The 21961-nt window shown below is 49.0% G+C and overlaps 2 protein-coding genes across 5 annotated transcripts in view; one reads left to right on the forward strand and one right to left on the reverse strand.

Moving 5' to 3' along the window:
• Positions 1 to 17919, reverse strand: part of COL4A2 (collagen type IV alpha 2 chain) — a 169448-nt gene extending 151529 nt beyond the window's left edge. For 2 of the 4 annotated variants that reach the window (XM_029209809.1, XM_029209812.1), the window contains exons 1-3: positions 17001 to 17204; positions 16602 to 16689; positions 16441 to 16495 (exon numbers count right to left, since the gene is read on the reverse strand). In XM_029209809.1, the coding sequence (XP_029065642.1) occupies positions 16441 to 16495; positions 16602 to 16645 (99 nt within the window). In that variant the 5' untranslated portion in view covers positions 16646 to 16689; positions 17001 to 17204. Of the gene's footprint in view, positions 1 to 16440; positions 16496 to 16601; positions 16690 to 16855; positions 16964 to 17000; positions 17205 to 17900 lie in introns of those variants that run through there. The other 2 variants (XM_029209811.1, XM_029209810.1) reach the window with 2 other exon arrangements.
• Positions 17361 to 21961, forward strand: part of COL4A1 (collagen type IV alpha 1 chain) — a 148232-nt gene continuing 143631 nt past the window's right edge. The window contains exon 1 of the mRNA XM_029209813.1: positions 17361 to 17588. Within this exon, the coding sequence (XP_029065646.1) occupies positions 17508 to 17588 (81 nt within the window). The 5' untranslated portion in view covers positions 17361 to 17507. The remainder of the gene's footprint in view (positions 17589 to 21961) is intronic.

The raw sequence follows: 21961 nt of genomic DNA on the forward strand, positions 1-21961 counted from the left end.
TTGGTTTAACTTCCCTTCTGCTTATTCCCATCCCAAACTGCATTTATAATTTCGTGACTGAGGATCATTTGTTCGTTAATGTACTGTGGCTAACTCCGGGCAACTTATTATTATGATGTCCTGTTGGCTCAGTGATGCTCAAGTTTTCAGTTGTTTTGACAAAATAGATTCACCGAACTTGGGCTAAAATCAAACCTTGGCACACAGGTGTGATACAACTTAACAGGAATCATCAAATCATCTGTCAATATTATAAAGGAAAAAATCTTGGGCCGTCTCCTGCGCTAGGACTTTTTGGTACTTGCAGAGAGGGTAGGAAAACACCTTACGGTAGAATTAGTTTCTAATGTGGCAGCCTGTACTAAGTTGAAGTTCTGAGTTGCTCACTCAATCCTGGATGGGCACTTGCAGTCTTTAAATAAGCCGTTCCAGTCATGGTGAGGTGGCATGTGTGAATACATCCAAACATTTTTCAAAGCACTCTTCGAAGTTAATGCAAGTAAATACAGCAATTCCTCTTTTAATGTTTAGGTTACTAATTCTAAGCTAGGCAGATGTGGGCAAATGATTATAGGAAAAGTTTAAAGGTGTTGATAACGAAAGTGTTTCGGGGAAATTTCATCTAATTAGATGTTTTGAACGCCTGCCGTAAATAAAATTGAAGTGGTAGAATGGCTGACCATGCCAGTGACCAGTCCTTTTAAGGACCTGCTTGGATTTTGGTCTTTAATGCATGCTAGTGTTGATGTTTTGTGGTCAAGAGGATATGAGCAGGAGGGGTTGTGCAGCAGGCTTTTATTTTAATGCAGATTCTCTTTTTTCTGTTTAAGCTGCACTGAAATGTTAAAATGGCTTACACTTGTAGAATTTGTAAATCAGAGTAGCTACAGACTCTGAAATTCTTGAGATCACACAGGTTGGCAATATGTACTGCACTGCACAAGGTGTTATTTCTATATAGTGCAGTTTTAATGTATTTTAGTTGCATAGGTTTCCATTGTATTTATAGTCGCTTTCTGCTAAATTTGACCAAAGATGATTGTTCACCAACTAAAAATGCCTCTGCCACTTGGAATTCTGTGCTCATTTTGTGGCTGGAATATAGTGATCTTTATAGACTAATATTTACAATGGCATAAGGCGGCAAAAATTTCTTAAAGTGCAACAGATTTTCAAGTGAACTGTGCCTTGTTCTAAAACTTTATTAAGTAGGTGCACTCGATGGTATTGAGGTCATTTGTTACGGTGCTACTTCAATTAGTATAGATTTAGACTCTCGTACATTTTGCCTGTAAATTTTTACAAAATACTTATTTTATTGTACATTCAGAGAATTTTAGATATATGTCTTGTGTGTGTGTCCTTAAACTTCCAATCTTATTTTGTCTCTTGGAAATTGTTGAACGCAGCGTGTTAGGAACTAGATTCTAAAATTTTATTGGGGACCATGGAATGATAGTTGAGAAGAAAACTATTTGCACATGACAGATTTTAGATACTTTTTGCTGCTAGTTTGTGTAATATTTATTGAACATTTTGACAAATATTTATTTTTGTAAGCCTAAAAATGATTAATTGAAAGTTTAAAGAAACTTGACCAAAAGACAGTACGAAAACACTGGCACTTGAATACTGAATGTCACCGTATGTGAAATAAAATATTTCAGGGTAGTGTGAGCTTTTAATGTTAAGTCCTATTAAATGTGAGTCAAATTAAGCTGACCCAGCATTGGCAATATAGGTAGCTGTAACTTTCTGACAAAATTTAAGGCAAAATTGGCAACTTGAAATTATAACATGCCAAGGTTTTGATACATTTGTCTTAAAATATTAACGAAACACTTCTAAACACTGCTATGAAGTGTCCACATTTTCAAAGGTTCTCAGAGTTTTATTTAGTACATATTTTGTTTGGTTTGGTTTTCAGTGTCTGGCATATTGCGGTTCTCAAACATGTGGTTATCTTTGTGTATGGCCATAATCAGTAACTTTTAGATTCAGTTTTGTCAGCCAGCAATATTTTCAGTAAATAAGAATGGAATTAAATTTGCTGAATGTAAACATCGAACCTCAAGTCACTGTATTGCTTAATGTATTAGTTTTAGGTGCTAGCACTGTTTGAAATTCCCTTAAGTCACCTGAGGGTGTCCCCGGGGCTGGGCCCCCCACCAGCATTTTGGAGCATCCCCCAGGTGACGGCCATGGCAGCCAGGTTGACAGACACTGCTTAGCCCAGATGCCTGCCCCCCCACCCCACCCCCAACCCAGCAGCAGCTCACTCACAATTTCACAAAGCTCCCCGGGTCATTCTCACCTCCTGACGGGCCAAGGTCCACTGGTTTCATAGGAAACTAGAGGCAAATTCTGCATGTAAGTAACTGCTGTCAGATCCACTTTTGTGCAAAGTTTTACATCTAGAAGGGCACAGGGTGTCAGTGAAGAAATTTTGGAATGGGGGTGAAAAAGAGGCAAATAGAACCTGTAAAGAGATATTTGTATCTCTTTTCTCCCCAGCTTCTTTGATGGGACTCCACTGACTTGAATTGGGAGAGGCTGGCTTTTGTCTTCTATCTCCTGGCAAGAACAATTCAAGGGGAAAAGGAGAGTGATGTGCTGATACAAGTACTCCTGCTGGGAGGGGAGAGAGGGAGGGAGACGGGTGTGTGTGTGTGTCCACTTATAACTGGATGGAGGGGTCCCTTCCCTGGTCGGGGTACACTTTCCTCCCTGCACAGGCAGCCACAGCTGAGTGACCTGGCTGGGCTTCCTTTTTAATCAAGAGCAGACCTGGCAACTGTACATACTCTTCCTGTAATTGAGTTGCTCTGGTTCCTCAGAGAATCACTTGGGAGAATATGAAGACTGCATTCTCCTTCGAAACCCCAGGAAATCTGTTAAGGCTTTGAAGGAATGCTTCACACCATGCCTGGAAGGCCTATTCTCCTGTGATGCTGGGAAACGGACCGTTACCAGCCAGAAAGGTTGCTGAACTGACCCCTCCTTTGACGAGCCTCCTTTTAAAACAGGAATGATCTCTGCCCAAATTGTCATTTTGTTTTTAACTTTGCAGCTTTTTAGGACTGCAATGAAAATGAACGTGTCTGCTCTTCTGCATTTTCACAAAAGCCAAGGCAGACAGCTGAAAAATCACTGCTGCACCATGCGACTTCACAACAAGAAACACATTGATTTTTCCAGCCTCTGTCATCTTGAAATTGACAAGCAGACACAAAAACTGATGTCTACACGCACTGGTAAGGTTTACAAATCATTTCAGACTGTTCGCTGCTAATATTCCTTGTTTTGCAACGGGAAGGGGGAGGCTGGGCCATAAAAGCTGATGACTAAGACGAAGGAAATCCTGTCTGAGCTAAGATTGTCTTGGAGGGGAGGGGCAGGGCAGGGAGGGAAGCTGCCAGACCTGGTGGGAGCTGTAGGAGAGGAAGGTGCTTTTCAGATAGGAAAGGAGAGTCTCTCAGGCCCGTATTTGGTCCTTCATTGCAACTTGGAAGGTTGTTACAATTCGGACCGTGACCAAGTAAGGAAGAAAGGGAAGGGGGTGATTTTCCTCCTGGAATTTCCAGCCGCACTCTTCTTGTTTGAGGCCACCCACTGGCCTTGCTCACCTGGGCGCTCAGGAGGAAATGGGTGGGTGTGTGTCCTGTTCATCCTGGCTGTGGAACCACAGCAGCAAGTGAGCACTGCTGAGGCCCTGTTAGGCAGAGGCTGGGGGTTCTCTCCGCTCCGAATCAAGAAAGACATCCTCTCCTAAGGTTCTGTGGTGTGTTTTCTGTGCCACATTGCCAAACCAAAGCCTCTAGAGTTTTCTTGCTTTGTTAAATGATACTTGGGTCTCAGAATCCTTCGAACAAAATGTTCTTTGTTTGTAAGTCTTTCCATTTGTTCTGGAAATAATTTAGTTACACCTGGACCTAACTTCAATTAAAATTAACATTCTTCCCTTGGCGGGCGTTTTTCAAACTTAAGAAAATACAAACAACTGTACAAAGGCTTTGGGAAGACTCCCCTGCACCCATCTCACCAAGTGGACACGGGAGCGTCAGCGAGCATGTCCCCAGCTCAGGCTCCTGGCATTACAACTCCTCCCTACCAGGCAGGGTCCAGTGCCCGTGGCGCCCAGAAGTGTTAGGACCAGAACCTTCTTCCCCATGGTCCCCTCCCACATCCCTCAGTCCCGCTGGCCTGCTGTGCCCACGCCACGTCCGCCTCTGCCCGAGGGCCTGTCTGAGCAGGGACCCTCCTCTCCTCTGTCCCCAGGGCCACATGCACAGCATGTGTGTCACGGCAAAGAGCCCGCAATGGCTCTTCTCTCCTCTAAAGTAGGGCCTCTGCGGGCTGCCCGCTCCCCACGGACAGCACGTTTAACTTCAAAATTCCATCAGACAATTGGATACTCCTACCCCGAACACACAAACACACGCATACACACACACGTGCATGTGCTCAGAACATTCCACTTGCTGCCCCTGGCCTGTCCTCCTCTGGGACACAGCCCCGAGCCCACGAGAGGATTGACGTACATGACTTGTGAGTGAACACTGGTCCTAGCAGAATCGAGACATGTTGTTTGGCGAACGGATTTCACGTCAGTGAACTTGTGAACTTGTGACACAGATACTAACATTCCTGTTTGACACATGAAGAAAAGGAGATAGAGAAGGAAAAGTGGCTTTTCCTGGTCACTGGACTCCAACCCAGATGCTCCAACGCTTTTGAACAGACCATGCCTGTCTACCTGCTGGCAAGTGGCAACTCCAGTGAAAAACATCAGAACAGAAAACAAAGCAGGGAAAGCAGACCCCGAGGTAGGGAAGCTGGCGCTGGTCCAGGAAAAATGGAGGCTGTCATCATAACACTGCTGTCCATGGGGGTCCCCTGCACAGCTAAAGTAATTTTAGGAAGGGCTTTTACTCCCCAGGGGGTTTAAGTAAATCTTTCTCCAGGTCAGGGCTAACTATTTTCCAACAGCCTCTCTACCTGCGCCGAGACAATGCTGTGTTTGCATGCCTCTGCCCCCCACGTGCCTGTGGAACATTCATCTCCCCTGCCTGGGAGTTCGAAAAGGACCCGGAGAAGGAGAAGGGTTTGGGAACTCTGTCCTGCTGATCAGACCCCCCGGCCAGCTTGTGTGTCCCCCTTGGTCATCCTCCAGGGGTCTATCCTCATGCAGCCATTCTAGTCTTTGTTTCTCAGAGTTTGGGAGCTGCTAGTCATCCACACTTGTAGGTCAGCCTCTCTGCAGAGGGACCCCAGAATGAACAGGTCTGCCTGATGCGTCCTCGAGACCGTCCTTCTCCTCCTGCCTGGGCAGCCCTTAGGGAGAAAGGAGCTAGGGTCCTCCAAAGGGCGCGTGTGTGTACGCTTGTGTGTTCTATGTTCTTTATTTCTCTCTCTCATCTCCATGTCTATCTATCTCTCCATCCATCTACTATCTATCTATCCATCGATCATCTATCAATTTATCTATCATCTATATCTATCTTTCTCTGTCAATCATCTACCGTCTATCATCCATCTATATTCCATGTAGATAAATAATATATACATATATTTACATATAATATACATATGTATATTTTACATAGCCAACATTTTGCGTATTTTGAGTATGCACACATACTCTATGGCTAGGGATGTGTTGGCCTAGCACCATGCTTAAGAGCAGAGGTTACAGAATCAGCCAGTCCTGGGCTTCACTCCCAACTTTATTCCTTATTGACCTTAACAAGTGCCCTAACCTGTGTGCCTCAGTCTGCACATCTGTAAAGTGGGATAATCACAGAACTGTGGGTGTTTAGCGGCTAATGTGTGTCAGTGGCTAGGATCAGTTCCTGGCACCAAACTGCTGTGTTTCCCCTGTGGGAGATTTTAGCTGTTCCCGGGGTTCTGAAATGCTAGAAACTTCCTTAGGGGCTCCTCTTTCTTATGTTGATCCCAGGGGAGCCCACAAAGACCCTCCCAGGGGACCCCTCCTTTTCTCCAACCTGGAGCCAGGGGCAGGGGTGAGGGCAGAGGAGGCGAGAGGGCTCCCCATTCCCTGTGTCACTCCTTCCTGACATTAGTTTGAAATTATTGCCCAGCTGTTGATAATAGCCTCTCTTTTTTCTAATGGACAAGCCACAGCCTGGGAGGCATCCCAGGGAGCACGTGTCTTTGACCGTGTCCACAAGCAGAAGCCCTTTCCTCTGCTCTCATGGGACCCACACCACTCCACAGAGTCAGACACACACCCAAAAGTGCTCAACACGCACAAAAACACACTGTTACGTAATTCCCACCAGGTACCAGAAAATCAGTCTGTAATTCTTCTGTAATTCCCACATGGGAGATCACTGAAGGGGGCAAAAACAGCAAAATAGGAATTTTAGGGCCTGAAACAATCCCTCGGAAAAAAGGCAAATCTTTCACAGACAGATCAGCACTTCCTTTATCATCAGGTACAGAGAGCTTTAGCCAGCGGGGGGTAGCATTTAATTGGGGAAAAACAACCACACCGGGAAAAACGACATTTTAATCTAATCTTTCCTAGTTGTTCCGTGACTGTCCTTCTCATCCAGGTTCGTTTCAGCACTTTCAGCTTGCTATACCTTCACTCATTTACGGCACAGGTGCTTTACTGGGTGCCTGCTGTGTTTCAGGCCCTGGATCGTACGATGTAGCCGTGAATGAGATAGGAGGAAAGACGTCATGTGCCCTAAGCCTTGGGCTGTGGTGGCAGAGATTCCAATGGGGATAAAATTACCTGAGAAAAGACAAACGCTTAATGTCTACAGGGCTTAAGGATGATGACTTAAAATCCTGGCTCTCTAATGGTAATTTTGGGAGGGCACTTTAATTAGACTCTGCAATGGCTCATTTCCGAGGGACAGGGGCTCCAGCTGGGTGCGGGATTCTGACACTGGCTACAGGAGGCCTCTGACAGGCCAGGGGCAGGGTGTCCTTTAGGTCACGGGGCTTCAGGCTACTTCGAGGAGAGAGACCGGGCGTGGGCGAAGCTGCAAAACAGAGCTGACAATGGCTGCTGTTCCTGCAGGGTGGTGACACAGGCAAAAGCGCCAGGTGACAGCCACTGGCCGTTGGCCATCCTTGTTCCTGGCCCTTGTCCCCAGCCAGTAGAAGTTATGGCCACTTGGAGATTGCTCACTCCAAATTCTGCAGCGGCCTGCAGCAATGCCGGGAGTGCATGTGGAGGGGGGCTCGGGGACCCCAGACGTGCCACTTTATCATCCTTGCTGTCCCCTGGGGGTCCTAGGCATGCAAGAAGCTGGTGGTGGGCTTTCCTTTCCCACACGGCCAGCCCCTATGGATGGGACACTGGCCTGACAAATTAGTGAGTGAGCCAGAGGTGTGAGCATGTAAAAGCCTCCTGGAAATGACACCATCCTGCAAACCTGCTGTGCCATCTCGAGCTCAGAAAACAACTGTGCAACCGTGTTCCTGCCCTGGTCAGTCGGTCAAGAAGAGGGAGGCCATTGTAGCTCAGCCCTGGAGGCCCTCGGAGACGCCAAGCTGTGGAATCTCCATTGGGGCGCCTTCCCTCCCCTCTCCCCATAAAGAACCCCACCCAAGTTAGGGGAACAAAAGCCCTTTCCCCAGGCAGGGGCCACTTCTGCTAGATTTCCAAGGACACAGAAGTGCCTTTTGTTCGCTTTTTTCTATCAGAGCAAAGCATGGGGACACTATCTCCCTTTTGCTGATCCCCAGTGTGCAGCCTGCTGCTTCTCTGCTCGCTCTGCACCTGTCTGGACTAAGCATGCCAGATGTGACAGATTCATGGCTTCTAAGGGCAGATTTTTATTCTGAAATGAGTTATATTTGCTGAAAAGTTGCAAAGAGAATTCGGAGAGTCCCCATACAACCCTTCAGGCAGACATGAAGATGTGATGTCAACATCCTACACAACCTCAGCCCATTTTGTCAAAACTAGAAATGAACATGAGCACATTCACTAAACCACAGACTCTATCAGAATTGCACCAGTTTTTCCACCAATATTCTCTCTCCCTTCCAGGATCCGATTCAGGATACCGCACGGCACTTAGAGGAGCGCTTTCTTTACAGAAGAACTTGTTGCTGCAGAAGGCAGCCTCGCTCAGGGTGGCAGAATCCCGTCGGGACAGAACACCCAGTGCACAACAGGGGCGGCAGGAGATGGGAGACTCCGACACAGAGGCCAGGTCCAGGCGCCCGCGGGCTCGGAATCTAGTGGGTGGGGCGGAGCTGCTCGCATGTCCCTTGAAAGTCACTCCCTGACCGCATGGAGGGGGCTGGAGAAACCCACGCAGTCTCCCTAAGTTTAGACACCTTCTAATCTTCTTTCATGGATAATAAAAAAAAAAATCACACAGCCCCAGGAGGGCGATGAAATCAAGGTTAGTGAGTCATTCAGGCCTGTCCCAGGAGAGTCTCCTTGGCGGTGGGGGCAGCCACCAGGGTGGTGGCAGGAGGTGACCACCAGATAACCTGCCTGGCCTCTTGCCCCAGCTGATCAGGTATCATTCACTGGGTTACAGAAGCTTCCCACCCCCAAAGATAAGAAGCCTCAAGCAGCATACTTTTTTTTTTTTTTTTTTTGCTGTACGCGGGCCTCTCACCGCTGTGGCCCCTCCCGCCACGGAGCACAGGCTCCGGACGCGCAGGCTCAGCGGCCACGGCTCACGGGCCCAGCCGCTCCGCGGCATGTGGGATCCTCCCGGACCGCGGCACGAACCCGTGTCCCCTGCATCGGCAGGCGGACTCTCAGCCACTGCGCCACCAGGGAAGCCCTATACTTATTTTTAAGTCATCTCTGGAGCAGCCCAAATGCCAGCCTGGAACAGCATCCCGCTTCCAGCTTTACAGCTGGGAGTGGTGAGGGCCTAGCCCAGGGACGGGCCTGGGGCAGGTTGAGGGGGGCGGGCCCCGTCCTCAGCTCTGACTCTCCAACTCACCGGGGTGACTGAATGCCCAGAGCATCCCAGCACGGACGGACGCCAACCCTCCCTCAAAATGTTAAGTGACTTGCTCTGGGGTCACCCAGCCAGTTAGGAGCCACGCTGGGGTGGCATTTGGTTGCCTCTACCACTGCTGTGCGGTCCCCGGTCCTGGGGGCCACCAGCTCCTGGCAGAATGCCAAGCTTACAAGCCGAATCAGCCAAGGCCGGGGTTCCCAGCCTTACCTACCACCTTCCACGCCGGTGATGACACCTCCAGCTACAGCTGGAGGCTGACTTCACATTTTCCTCTCAAGTCCTCTAATCAGAGGTTCCTAATCTGAAAACTCCTTTTCAGATTAAAAGTACAAGACATTCCAAAACCACCACCTTCTAAGTACTGACATCTTCATTACACCATCGTCATCGATCAGGTTTATCTCCATTGCACTTTTGTTTTTCTCTGGCATTTTCTCTCTTACTTAATTGAAGCGTCACCCATTTGTCTGTCACCAAAGGAAGACAGACAATCCTTTGATTTTTATTATTTTACCAAAATCTTTGTTTTCTGTTCTAGAACTTTTTACTTGAATTGCACTTTTTTTCCCCCTCTCTCTCTGGTTCTAAATATACCCACAGGCAGTGGGAGAGCTGTGGTCCCTCCGTCCCCCTTATACCTGCGTCTGTTATGTGATGCTATGACAAATCGCTGGTGTTACTGACTGTGGCCAAGCCATACAAGCCATGCAGGGAGGCTTACTTTAAGGGCCTCCAGAGAGCTGGAGATTTCCTTGTTTTTCCATTAACAGAGGAGGAACGTTGTGATACTTCCCTGCTTCTTGGGGGCCCAGATTGTGAACAACTGCACTAGAGCCCCAGGGAATTCTGCAAAAGACCTGATCTCTAGGAGTCTTAACTCGAGCATGGAAAGCATGTGAGCACCGTACATTTTCCGTAACTTAGCATTAAGCTGATTGGAAGGAGAAGAGAAAACCTTAAGGACATATTCCTTCTTTTTTAGAGGGAGAGGACTCAAATCAATAAAATTAGAAATGAAAAAGGAGAAGTTACAACAGACACCACAGAAATACAAAGCATCCTAAGAGACTACTACAGGCAATTCTATGCCAATAAAATGGACAACCCAGATGAAATGGACAAATGCTTAGAAAGATATAACCTTCCAAGACTGAACCAGGAAGAAATAGAAAATATGAACAGATCAATCACAAGTAATGAAATTGAAACTGTGATTAAAAATCTTCCAACAAACAAGAGTCCAGGACCAGATGGCTTCACGGGTGAATTCTATCAAACATTTAGAGAAGAGCTAACACCTATCCTACTCAACCTCTTCCAAAAAACTGCAGAGGAAGGAACACTCCCAACCTTATTCTGTGAGGCCACCATCACCCTGAAACCAAAACCAGACAAAGATACTACAAAAAAAGAAAGTTACAGACCAATATCACTGATGAATATAGATGCAAAAATCCTCAACAAAATACTAGCAAACAGAATCCAACAACACATTAAAAGGATCATACACTATGATCAAGTGGGATTTACCCCAGGGATGCAAGGATTCTTCAATATATGCAAATCAATCAATGTGATAAACCATATTAACAAACTGAAGGAGAAAAACCATATCATCATCTCAACAGATGCAGAAAAAGCTTCTGACAAAATTCAACACCCATTTATGATAAAAACTCTCTAGAAAGTGGGCATAGAAGGAACCCACCTCAACATAATAAAGGCCATATACGACAAACCCACAGCAAACATCATTCTCAATGGTGAAAAACTGAAAGCATTTCCTCTAAGATCAGGAACAAGACAAGGATGTCCACTCTCACCACTATTATTCAACATAGTTTTGGAAGTCTTAGCCACAGCAATCAGAGAAAAAAAAAGAAATAAAAGGAATACAAATTGGAAAAGAAGAAGTAAAACTGTCACTGTTTGCAGATGACATGATACTATACACAGAGAATCTTAAAGATGCCACCAGAAAACTACCAGAGGTAATCAATGAATTTGGTAAAGTTGCAGGATACAAAATTAATGCACAGAAATCTCTTGCATTCCTATACACTAATGATGAAAAATCTGAAAGAGAAATTAAGGAAACACTCCCATTTACCATAGCAACAAAAAGAACAAAATACCTAGGAATAAACTTACCTAAGGAGGTAAAAGACCTGTACTCAGAAAACTATAAGACACTGATGAAAGGAATCAAAGATGACACAAACAGAAGGAGAGATATACCATGTTCCTGGATTGGAAGAATCAATATTGTGAAAATGACTATACTACCCAAAGCAATCTACAGACTGAATGTAATCCCTATCAAATTACCAGTGGCATTTTTTACAGAACTAGAACAAAAAAAATCTTAAAATTTGCATGGAGACACAAAAGACCCCGAATAGCCAAAGCGGTCTTAAGGGAAAAAAACGGAGCTGGAGGAGTCAGACTCCCTGACTTCAGACTATACTACAAAGCTATGGTAATCAAGACAATATGGTACTGGCACAAAAACAGAAATATAGATCAATGGAACAGGATGGAAAGCCCAGAGATAAATCCACGCACCTATGGTCAACTAATCTATGACAAAGGAGGCAAGGATATACAATGGAGAAAAGACAGTCTCTTTTGCATTGGGGAAACTGGATAGCTACATGTGAAAGAATGAAATTAGAACACTCCCTAACACCATACACAAAAATAAACTCACAATGGTTTAGAGACCTAAATGTAAGACCGGCCACTATGAAACTCTTAGAGAAAAACATAGGAAGAACACTCTTTGACATAAATCACAGCAAGATCTTTTTTGATCCACCTCCTAGAGTAATGGATATAAAAACAAAAATAAACAAATGGGACCTAATGAAACTTAAAAGCTTTTGCAAAGCAAAGGAAACTACAAACAAGACAAAAAGACAACCCTCAGAATGGGAGAAAATATTTGCAAACAAAATCAACGGACAAAGGATTCATCTCCAAAATATATAAACAGCTCATGCAGCTCAATATTAAAAAAAAAACAACCCAATCAAAAAATGGGCAGAAGACCTAAACAGACATTCCTCCAAAGAAGACATACAGATGGCCAAGAAGCACATGAAAAGCTGCTCAACATCACTAATTATTAGAGAAATGCAAATCAAAACTACCACACCAGTTAGAATGGGCATCATCAGAAAATCTACAAACAACAAACACTGGAGAGGGTGTGGAGAAAAGGGAGCCGTCTTGCACTCTTGGTGGAAATATCAATTGATACAGCCACTATGGAGAACAGTATGGAGGTTCCTTAAAAAACTAAAAATAGAACTACCATACGACCCAGCAATCCCACTACTGGGCATATACCCTGAGAAAACCATAATTCAAAAAGACACATGCACCCCAATGTTCACTGCAGCACTATTTACAATAGCCAGGTCATGGAAGCAACCTAAGTGCCCATCAACAGACGAAGGGATGAAGAAGATGTGGTACATATATACAATGGAATATCACTCAGCCATAAAAAGGAACGAAATTGGGTCATCTGTAGAGATATGGATGATCTAGAGACTGTCATACACAGTGAAGTAAGTCAGAAAGAGAAAAACAAATATCGTATATTAACGCATATATATGGAACCTAGTAAAATGGTGCAGATGAACCGGTTTGCAGGGCAGAAATAGAGACACAGATGTAAAGAACAAACATATGGACACCAAGGGGGGAAAGTGGCGGGTGGTGGTGGTGGTGGTGGTATGAACTGGGAGATTGGGATTGACATGTATGCACTGATGTGTATGAAATAGATGACTAATAAGAACCTGCTGTATAAAAAAAAAAATTAAATAAAATTCAAAAAAAAAAAACAAGAGCATATTCCTTCTTTTTCTTTTCTTTCCTTGGGGGCAGGGAAAGGTGTGGCAGCATGCAGGAATGGCAAGAGAATCTTCCAGAGCCTGGAGCCCTGGAAATCTGAGCTGGTGGGAAGGCAGTCTGGAGCCCACCATCTCCCGGGGCATACGGGGCCTGTGTGTCCAGCTCTCCTGGCTGCCTCCTCATAACCTGGAGAATCTAAGTTCTCCCCGGCTGAGGTCAGGAGGTCAGCCCAGCCCATAGCACATCTGATCTCCAGGAAGGTCTCTGTTCTCTGGAATTCTCTTCCCCCCAGAATCGCACAGGGCTGCTCTCTTAGATCTTCAAGGCTGCTGCCCCACGTCTTGAGATAAGAAGCAATAGTGCGGTACAGGGGCTCATGAGCCCCGGGGCAACCTGCCTTCAAAGCCTGGGATGGTGGCCGTTTAGGACGGGCTGTCTCACGTGCCCTCAGGCCGGGCAGCGGCAGGAAGGCAGCCTGACGACAGGGTGCCACACATCCAGGGTGCGTGTACCCACGCTTGGGTCCCGAGCCCAGGCTGCCAGGGGACTGCTGCCATCCTCTCTCCCTCTGGCCACCAGATCGTGCTGGGTCTCCCTTGCTCCCGGCTCCTGCTCTGTAGAGCAAAGCAGTAGAGGAGGTGGAGGGGGACTCCCCTTCCCAGAAACCAGTGGGTGGGCTTTGTTCTGCCCATCTCTGTCCAGAGCAAGGAAAGCACAGCTAGGAGACTCAACTACTGAAAATCAGTAGTTGACTTACCATACCAGTTCTGACCCTGGGAAACCAAGCAGTGGGGAGTTGCCTGGGTTCAGATCTGCTGCTTACAAAGAGAGACACCTTGGGCAAGGTGTTTAAACTCTTTGTGCCTGTTTTCTTATCTGTAAAATGGGGGTAATAAATGTTACCTCCTCAGGTAGGTGTGTTTTCCTATGAAGCTTAGATGGATTAAGACGCAAAAATTGGCACATAGCAAGTATTCATTAAATAATTATTTACCATCTCTGCTACCCATTTTCTGTTGCTTCTGCTACAAAACTCTTCAAGCTACAGCGAGCAGCCCTTTTCACTGAATTGACCTACCCCTGGGAAGACTCTTTGGCACAAACGGGCAAAGACACAGGATTCCTGAGTGTGGCAGACAAATAGGGCAGGAGCTGGACTTGCCACAATGAGGAAAGATTTTTTAGTAAATATAGTTAAAGATTAAGGCATTATTTCTTGAGTAACAGCTCTTAAAGCCAGTGGACAATAAGAAGTTAGCAAGTGGAACATCCACTGTCGAACATCATAAATTCCATGATTGTTGAATAATACGTATTGATGTGTCTCTAGTAAAATGACTCAGAAGTATGTTTGTATCTGCAGATTTAGAAATGCCATAAACTGGCAAGTGACTCCAATGCCTTCCAACCTAATACTCTTAACTCAGTGGTTCCCAAACTTTAGCATCAAGTGGGAATGCAGACTCCCAGGCTCCGCCCCCGAAAGTCTAATCAGGAGATTTGAGATGTGGATCAGAGGTCTGAGTTTTTAACCAGGCTTTCCAGGTGAGTGTAGGGGTCCAAGGACTGTCCTCTGAGAAGCACTGCTAGGCAATAAACGCTCTGGGTCCCATCCAAGGATCAGGGAGCAGAGACTCAGATGAGTATGTGGCATCTAAGAGGCTTTGGAGGAAGGCACAGGGGTATATTACATGTAACAGGCTGGGGGATATTCTCTTCTGTTCACTGTATGGAAACGCGTGCTCAGGATTTATGAGACCAGGGCAGAGCTGCCTTTAGTACCCAGGTCTTCTGACATGAACACCACTTTTCCACCACTTTTAGGATCAATGCCAGAAGGAAAACACTGATGTTATAAAAGTGGTTCTAGGGGCTTCCCTGGTGGCGCGGTGGTTGAGAGTCCGCCTGCCGATGCAGGGGACACGGGTTCGTGCCCCGGTCCGGGAAGATCCCACATGCTGCGGAGCGGCTGGGCCTGTGAGCCATGGCCGCTGAGCCTGCGCGTTCGGAGCCTGTGCTCCGCAAGGGGAGAGGCCGCAACAGTGAGAGGCCCACATACCACACACACACACACACACACACTCAAAAGTGGTTCTAGGGGACGAAGGGGTGTGGGAGAGTGAGCACAGCGAATGCACAATCTCAATAGGGTTGGGCACTTTCCTTTGCAGGGACCTCCTCCTCCTCCTCTGAGCGTGCGCGCGCGTCTGCGTGCGCGCGTGCGTGCGTGTGTGTGCGCGCGCGCGCATGCATTGCCCTGGCTCCCAGCTCTGGGCCAAGTCCTGTATGTCTTGTGTGCATAAGGACCCATAAAGGCCAATGGGCTGGTTTAAATTTCTAGGCTCTGATCTTCTTAAACCAGGACGTGTGGAAAGGAAAGGGAGACAGACCCGAGCTTTAAGAAAACTTTGGCCTGGAATGTTCCGGTCAAAGTCCATGGACTCCTCTTCTGACTCCCAATCTGGGCCCTGAATTGCAGCAGAAAAGTGAGGCTAGAGGTTCTTTCCCAAGCTAGGATAGCACTTGCTCATTCACAGCCTTGAAAATCCTCATTTGTTTTATGTGAGGATGGAACAATGTGAAAAATAACAGAATTCAAAGCAAACCGTGAACACAGCTCCCCACTGTGCCTGTGTACACTCTACCCAGAGTGCGGATGGGGGGGGGTCTCTTGACTGAGCCACCTGGGAGATCAGGTGCCACCATATTCCATCAGACAGAGGAAGGGAGGGTGGGGTCCAGGACACCTGGTAAGTCCCCTGGATCTTCAGCTGCAGTTTAAACATCTGGGTCCTCAACTCAAGGGACCCAACAAAAGCTGTGACCGCTCAGCCATGCCACGCGAAGTTCAACCAGAGTGGCTCCTGCTGCCAAGTACAAAATCCCATAGTGCAGTCAGCAGGCGGGGACTGCCTGGCAACGCTGACAGGGTCACCTTGAATGGCGGGGCTGGGGTGGAGGGGGACCTGGTAAACAGGGTCCCCGTGGGAGACTTAGCAGCCCCATCCTGGCTTTTCCAGGGCCACAGCGCGTCTTGCAAGAAAACGGTGTTTTCTGCCATTGTTCCCTCTCAGCGACACCAGGAGTACAAAGTCGCCCGGTCCTCCTCGCCCCGCCCATTCCCCCAGAGCCTCTCATTCAAAAGAACGGAAAACTCTGCCAAGGGCAGGACCTCCGACACCAGCTTCTGATGCCACGCAAGCTATTCTCCCCCGAAGCCTGGCGCCCCAGGGCCACGTGTCTGACCGCCTCGATTCTAAGGTCGAGCTTTGCTTCTAACGACGGGCTTTGCTCAAACGAGGGGAAAGGATGCCGCGAGCCATGTTTTAAATTATTGGTTCCCAAGGAAGAGCCGACGCCAGTAACGCACAGGATTGAAGGGGGACCCAAGGAACGGCAAACCGGAGTTCTCGGGGGTGAGGGGCGGGGAAGGCGTGCTTTCTCAGAGCCTGGGCTGGGTAGGAGGCGCAGGGGACACCCAGGCACACACACACGGACACACGCTCAGGTGCGCACGCGCGAGTGGCCTTCTGGAAGGCCACTCGGTGTCCCCACCGCTCTCTCCGGCACGCGAATCGGCCCGGAACGGGAGCCAGGACTTACCGCCAGGACGCCCTGGGCCAGGAGCCCCACTGTCACAGCTCCCAGCAGTAGCCACCTGGATGGGAGAGGGGGGAAGAGCGCCATGAGTGTGCGGCCCCGGGTTGGAAATTCCAAAAAGCACACGCGCGCGGGACCCAGGGGATAGGCAGCAAGTCGCTTACCACCGCAGGGCAGGGCGCGACGCCGCGCGCTGGTCTCGGTCCATGCTCCCAGTTCGGCCCCTCGGGGCTCCGATCCGTCCCTCCTAGCCTGGAAGACGAGACAAAGCGGGCTTAGCCCGGCTGGGGAGGGAGCCTCGTCGCCGCCCGCCTCCGTCTGCGGGACAAGGGAAAGCGGGGCGCGTCCCCGCCTCTTGCCGGGGGTGACCGGGAGCCGCCCCGCGACAAGGCAGGGGAGAGGGCAGCCGGCTGCCCACCTAGGCCCGGATGGGGCCGCTCAGCAGCCGCCGCTCCATCCTCTCCCCCTTCCCACTCTGAGAGCCGGGCGCGCAGCCCGAGCTGCACGGGGCGCGCGAGTCTCTGCCCTCCGCCCGGGACTCGGCGTCCCAGGGCCGCTCTTACCTCAGGCCCGGCTTCAGTGGCTGCCGCCCGCGCGTCTCCGCCCTCCAGAAGCGCCGCCTGCGGCACGAGCAGCGCAGCCGCCCTCTCGGCCTCCCCGGGCCGACCTCGGGCCCGCGCGTCCGCCCTCGGAGCTCCGCCGGGTCGGCGAGCGCGGGGCGCGGGGCGGGCAGCGGCGGCGGTGGGTACAGAGCGCGGAGCCCTGCGTCCCGGCGCGCGGCGGCCACAATCCCCCGTCCGCGCGCTCCTGCCGCCTCTTACCCGCGCCGAAGGGTCCTCCCCCTTTGAGGCACCGCCCGCCCCGCGCCGCTGAGGGGAGGGGCAGCGCCAACAAATTGGGGAGCTCGCCTGGTCGCGCTCAGGTCTCCGCCGCGAGCTGCCGCGCCCGGGACGGTGCGCCGCGCTCGAGTCCCGGCCCTGCGAGAGTGAGCCGCCCGCCGCCGCCCCCAAGAGCCCGGGCGCCGGCCCCCGCCGTCCGCCGCCGGTCCACGCCGCCCCGGGCGCGCCACCATGGGGCCCCGGCTCGGCGTCTGGCTCCTGCTGCCCGCCGCCCTCCTGCTCCACGAGGAGAGCAGCCGGGCCGCCGCGAAGGTGAGTCCCGGCCGGCTCGGCTCCCGGCGTCCCGCCCTGCGCCCTGTCGCCCCGCGCGGCCCCTTTGTCCCCAGCCGGAGCCGCCCTCCGGGCCCGGGGGTCGCGTACGGCACAACCGGGCGCACTCTCGCGGCCGGTCCCCGCCGGTGACCCCCTGGGGTGCGATCGCGCATCCATTAGGGAGCCTCCTTTGTTGTGGGCTGGGTAGGGGCGAGTCAGGGGACTCCTCGGGGCCGGGGGCGGGCGAGCAGAACTTGGTGCGCCCCGCGCGGGGTGAGGGTGCCCGGGAGTCAGGGGGATTTGAACTCGCACCTCGGGGGCGCCTGGCCGTCGGGCGCCTTCACCTGCCCCGGGCGCCCGAGTGGGCCGGGGGCCGGAGGGCCGGACACGCGCGCCCCGTGCTGTTCGGAGCCCCACACATGTGCCCGGGAGTCGCTTTGGGCGTGTTTCTCTGGAGCTCTGGGGACTCTGGTGGTTGATGCTGAACAGTCCTGGGCCGTTTGCCTGGAAACAGCTGTATCTGCTTTCCCACGACTTTGCTGTCGCTGCAGCACGCTAAGGGACAGCAGAGGAGCTTTTCTGTCGTGCAGCTTTCAAACGTTTCCATACTCGACGCGATGACTTTGACTAATATAGTAAAAAAATTATAACCACATTATATTTGAGTGTGAAACCAAAATGAAACTCCATCTCATTGTTCTGTGCACAGATTGTTTTCCTAGTTTTCACTTCCTCCGGCTGTGCGCTTGCCCGGAAAGGATCTGGGAGTTCGGTTTGCACAAGTAAAGGCGTCCAGCTCTAGACGGTCCCTGATGTACTGGTGCTCTTTGCTTTTTTGCTTCCCCTCAGACGGAGTAAAAACCTCAGCCGTTTCCCAGTGTCACAGCCTTGCAGACAAAACCCCGGGAAGGTGTGCCTTCTCAACACATTTTGCATCCCCCCTCCCCAAATATTTAAAAATGATGTTACTACTTTCGGCATTTCCCACTTAGTCTTGTTTCACATCCTGATTTTGCTTAGTTTTTTTGTTTGTTTTTTGTTCTTTTCTTCTCTTCAGGAAGAAGGATGCTCACTGACTTCAGTTCATTGTGTATAAATTATTAACTGTTCCTTGCCAGAATAAACTGGTGATATGCACACATGTCTTGCAGTAGAGAGTCTGGCTCTTTGCTGGCAGCTGTGTCACTAGGTATGGAAAGGCCTGATGCTGACACAAGCAGCTAACTTCAGATTGTCCCTCCCAGTCCAGAGGCTAGCCAGGCACCCTAGTCGGTTATTTAAACACCCTGTGGTCACGATGACAAAATACTTCCAAAAGAGGCAGCTCTAGAGCACTTTATTTGGGTCCAGAACTATTGACCCAGAGATTTAACATTTCCAAGGAGAGACGGCAAGGAAATGAGCGAAGGGTCTCTATTTGGAAATATGAAACTCTGTTTGGACTTGGATTTTCTGATCGATGATATTAGCAAAGCAAAGCCAATTATGAGAGCTGGCTTTTCAAATAGCCAGGGCTTTGAAGAATGAGCCCCTCAGTGAGTGGGAAATCAAACTCATTACTGCTGAGTTTGGGCTTATTTTACTTTCCTTGTACGTCCCTGTCCTGGCTCTGCTGTATCCTTCAAATCTCATGTCATGTTTTAAGAGATCTGGCACGTGGACACCCTCTGATCACCAGTTGACTTAATGGGTATTATCATTTTGCCATACTTTCCCTGGTTTATTCAGAGAGAGAAAATTTATTAATATGAACATGACTTATGGCTGTATCAGAAAATCCATTTAAAATAATATCTGGCTAGTTTTAAAATTTGTCTCACTTTTCACACCATCAGTAACTTTTTTGTTGTTGTTGTTGTTTTTTTGCTTACCTCCTTCCAAAATCAGCTGTTAGGGATATCAAAAAGTTGAAATAATTTCCATATTGATCCAAGCAGAATGTCATTTAAAAATGCATTTTGAATGATAAGGTGCTGCCAGTCAAACCCTAATTCAGAAGCCGATAAAAATGATTCTCGGATTACGTGCTTTTGTGGAGTATCTGAATCCGTGTTACCTGCATTGGTACACCCAAAGGTCACCTACTAGGTGCCAGACAGAGATTGTACTTACTATTATTATTATTCACATGAAAGGCTGTTTGATTTTATATTTGATCACATCTGCTATGGCCATACTGTTCACTTACCGGTGGGTGGATTTTCTAAGCCAGTGATTTTTTTTTCCTACCCCCCACTCCCCTCCCCAACTTTGCTTTCTTTGGCAAGGAAGGAGGAATAGGGTGCAGACCCAAGACAAAAATGTGCCCATAGTGTTATGATCGAGGGTCCTCGGTTCTGACTCACGCAGTCATGAGCTGAATGAATTCTTCCTTCTGCAGCCTCCAAACTCCCCCTCCAGCTGGTCTGTTTGATGCTTCTTCACAAATTATTTTTCAGGATCAGAAATGTGAACTTCCGCCAAAGTGTGGTGATGCCCGAGTAGGGTGCTGGCATCTCCAGACCATTAGTCACCATTCTGAGACTGAATGACCTAGAACTCAAACGGATACTTAATTCTGGTCTGAATGTGGACCACATTCTGCTGGGAATGTAATTTCAGAGAGAAGGGTGATTTTTGACTTAGTACCAGTGGCAGCAACATGAGCTCAGTATTCAGGAGTGAGCTTGGTGAAGATATAACCTAAATCATCGTGTTCTTCATGCATGGAGCTGGATGGGGATGAAGGGGAGAGCAACTCTGATACCACCCAGGAGAAACAGTGTGCCCAGCCTGTGTGTGTGAGTGCACACTTAGAGAATTATTAGTGTGTGTGTTAATGGTGTAGTCACACACACACACACACACACACACACACACACACACACAAAGTGTGGTTTAGAGACCGGAGGATCCTAAATGTTGTGTCTGCTCTGATTAAGCAGGTGATTTCAGAGGACTTGGTAACCCCCTGCCTCAGTTTCCCTGGCAGATCTGCTCCCCCACCCCTCATCCATCCTTCCTGCTTTCATCCCACACATGGGCCTTGAGCACATCTTGAGGCCACACCCCCCGCCAGGCCGTGCATCAGTGAGTGGGGCCCACCCTCCTCCCCCAGGAAGGCTGTGGGCTCCTGAGAAGTACTGAGAAGGAAACAGGCAGATACAATTCAGGCTGGTAAACACTACAGTCAGGGTAAACCTAGGGCCATAGGAGCACCTAACCTAGCTTTGGGGAGCTCAGAGGAAGCTTCCAGGAGGATATCCCACCTCTGACTCTGAGGAAGGAATGGGAACCATAGACCTGGTGTCTTGTTTTCATATGAATTGTCATGTGCATCATACTCAGAAGGTTGCATAGCTCTTCCTTTGCCCTTTCACACATCAGGCTGTCTTTGCATGTAAAGGAGACCTTAAGGTTCCCTCCTTCGAGGTAGCAAGATGCCATTGCTTGTATGACTAACAGCCGTGATATCTGAACTTTCCCCTGGGAGGGGTGGAGACACAAGGAGGTCTAGGAGAGCGGCGATAAGACCCCAGCTCAACCAAAGGCCCCCTCCGGAGGTGGCAGGTGGATTGGGATGTCTGCAGAGTTACAGCACGGATGACTGATTGTAGGCGGGAGTGCCTTTAGGAGCTGACGGAGAACACCTCGCCTCAGGGGGCAAGGGCATGGGGGAATTCACAAAACCCTGCATTATCCATTAACAGGACTGTCTTCAGATTTCTCGGAACTGGGGAGGATGGCCATCACTGAACAAGTTCGGTTATCTAGTTTAGAACTGGTAGAGATTTTGCAGACAAACTGAACCCACAGGTGACCCGCTGAAACAAATCCTTTTAGAGATGGAGGGGGCGTCAATCAGTGAATAATTTACAGCACCTGTCTTGATGAGGTATACGATGTTTGTTCTAGCAACGGTTCCAGAAACTGGACAAGCATTAGCCTCATTAAAATGTCTCTCAGGCGGATTGGGTATTTTGAGTTCTTGAGCTCAAATAAGCAAAAGCAACAATAGAATGCCTAAAATAATATCAGAGCATTGTTCTGCTCTTATTAAACAACCACTAAGAAATGTCAGCTATAGAACAATACAAAAGACATATTCCTCCCATTCTTGTGCGCACAATGAAAGAGATGTGAACCAGAAAATGGTTCAATCGTCAGTTTCTTTTGAGGAGTTTACCGCCTGAAGAATGACTCTGGGGTTAGCATTTTATAGTCTGGCACACGGGGACCGGTTCCGTCCTGTATTTCCCTCCATTGTTCTCCTGGTCTTAGTCCTGTGACATCAGTCTTTCTTGGGGTCCTTTCTGTTTCCCTGCTTCTCTGTTCTTCCTCTTCCAGAGCCCTCAGGGTGGGTGGGCCCCGGGGCTGGGCTCCAGCAGGCTTCT

This window comes from Monodon monoceros, unplaced genomic scaffold (genome assembly GCF_005190385.1).
Source record: "Monodon monoceros isolate NGI ecotype Baffin Bay Population unplaced genomic scaffold, NGI_Narwhal_1 Super_Scaffold_8, whole genome shotgun sequence".
NCBI lineage: Eukaryota > Metazoa > Chordata > Mammalia > Artiodactyla > Monodontidae > Monodon > Monodon monoceros.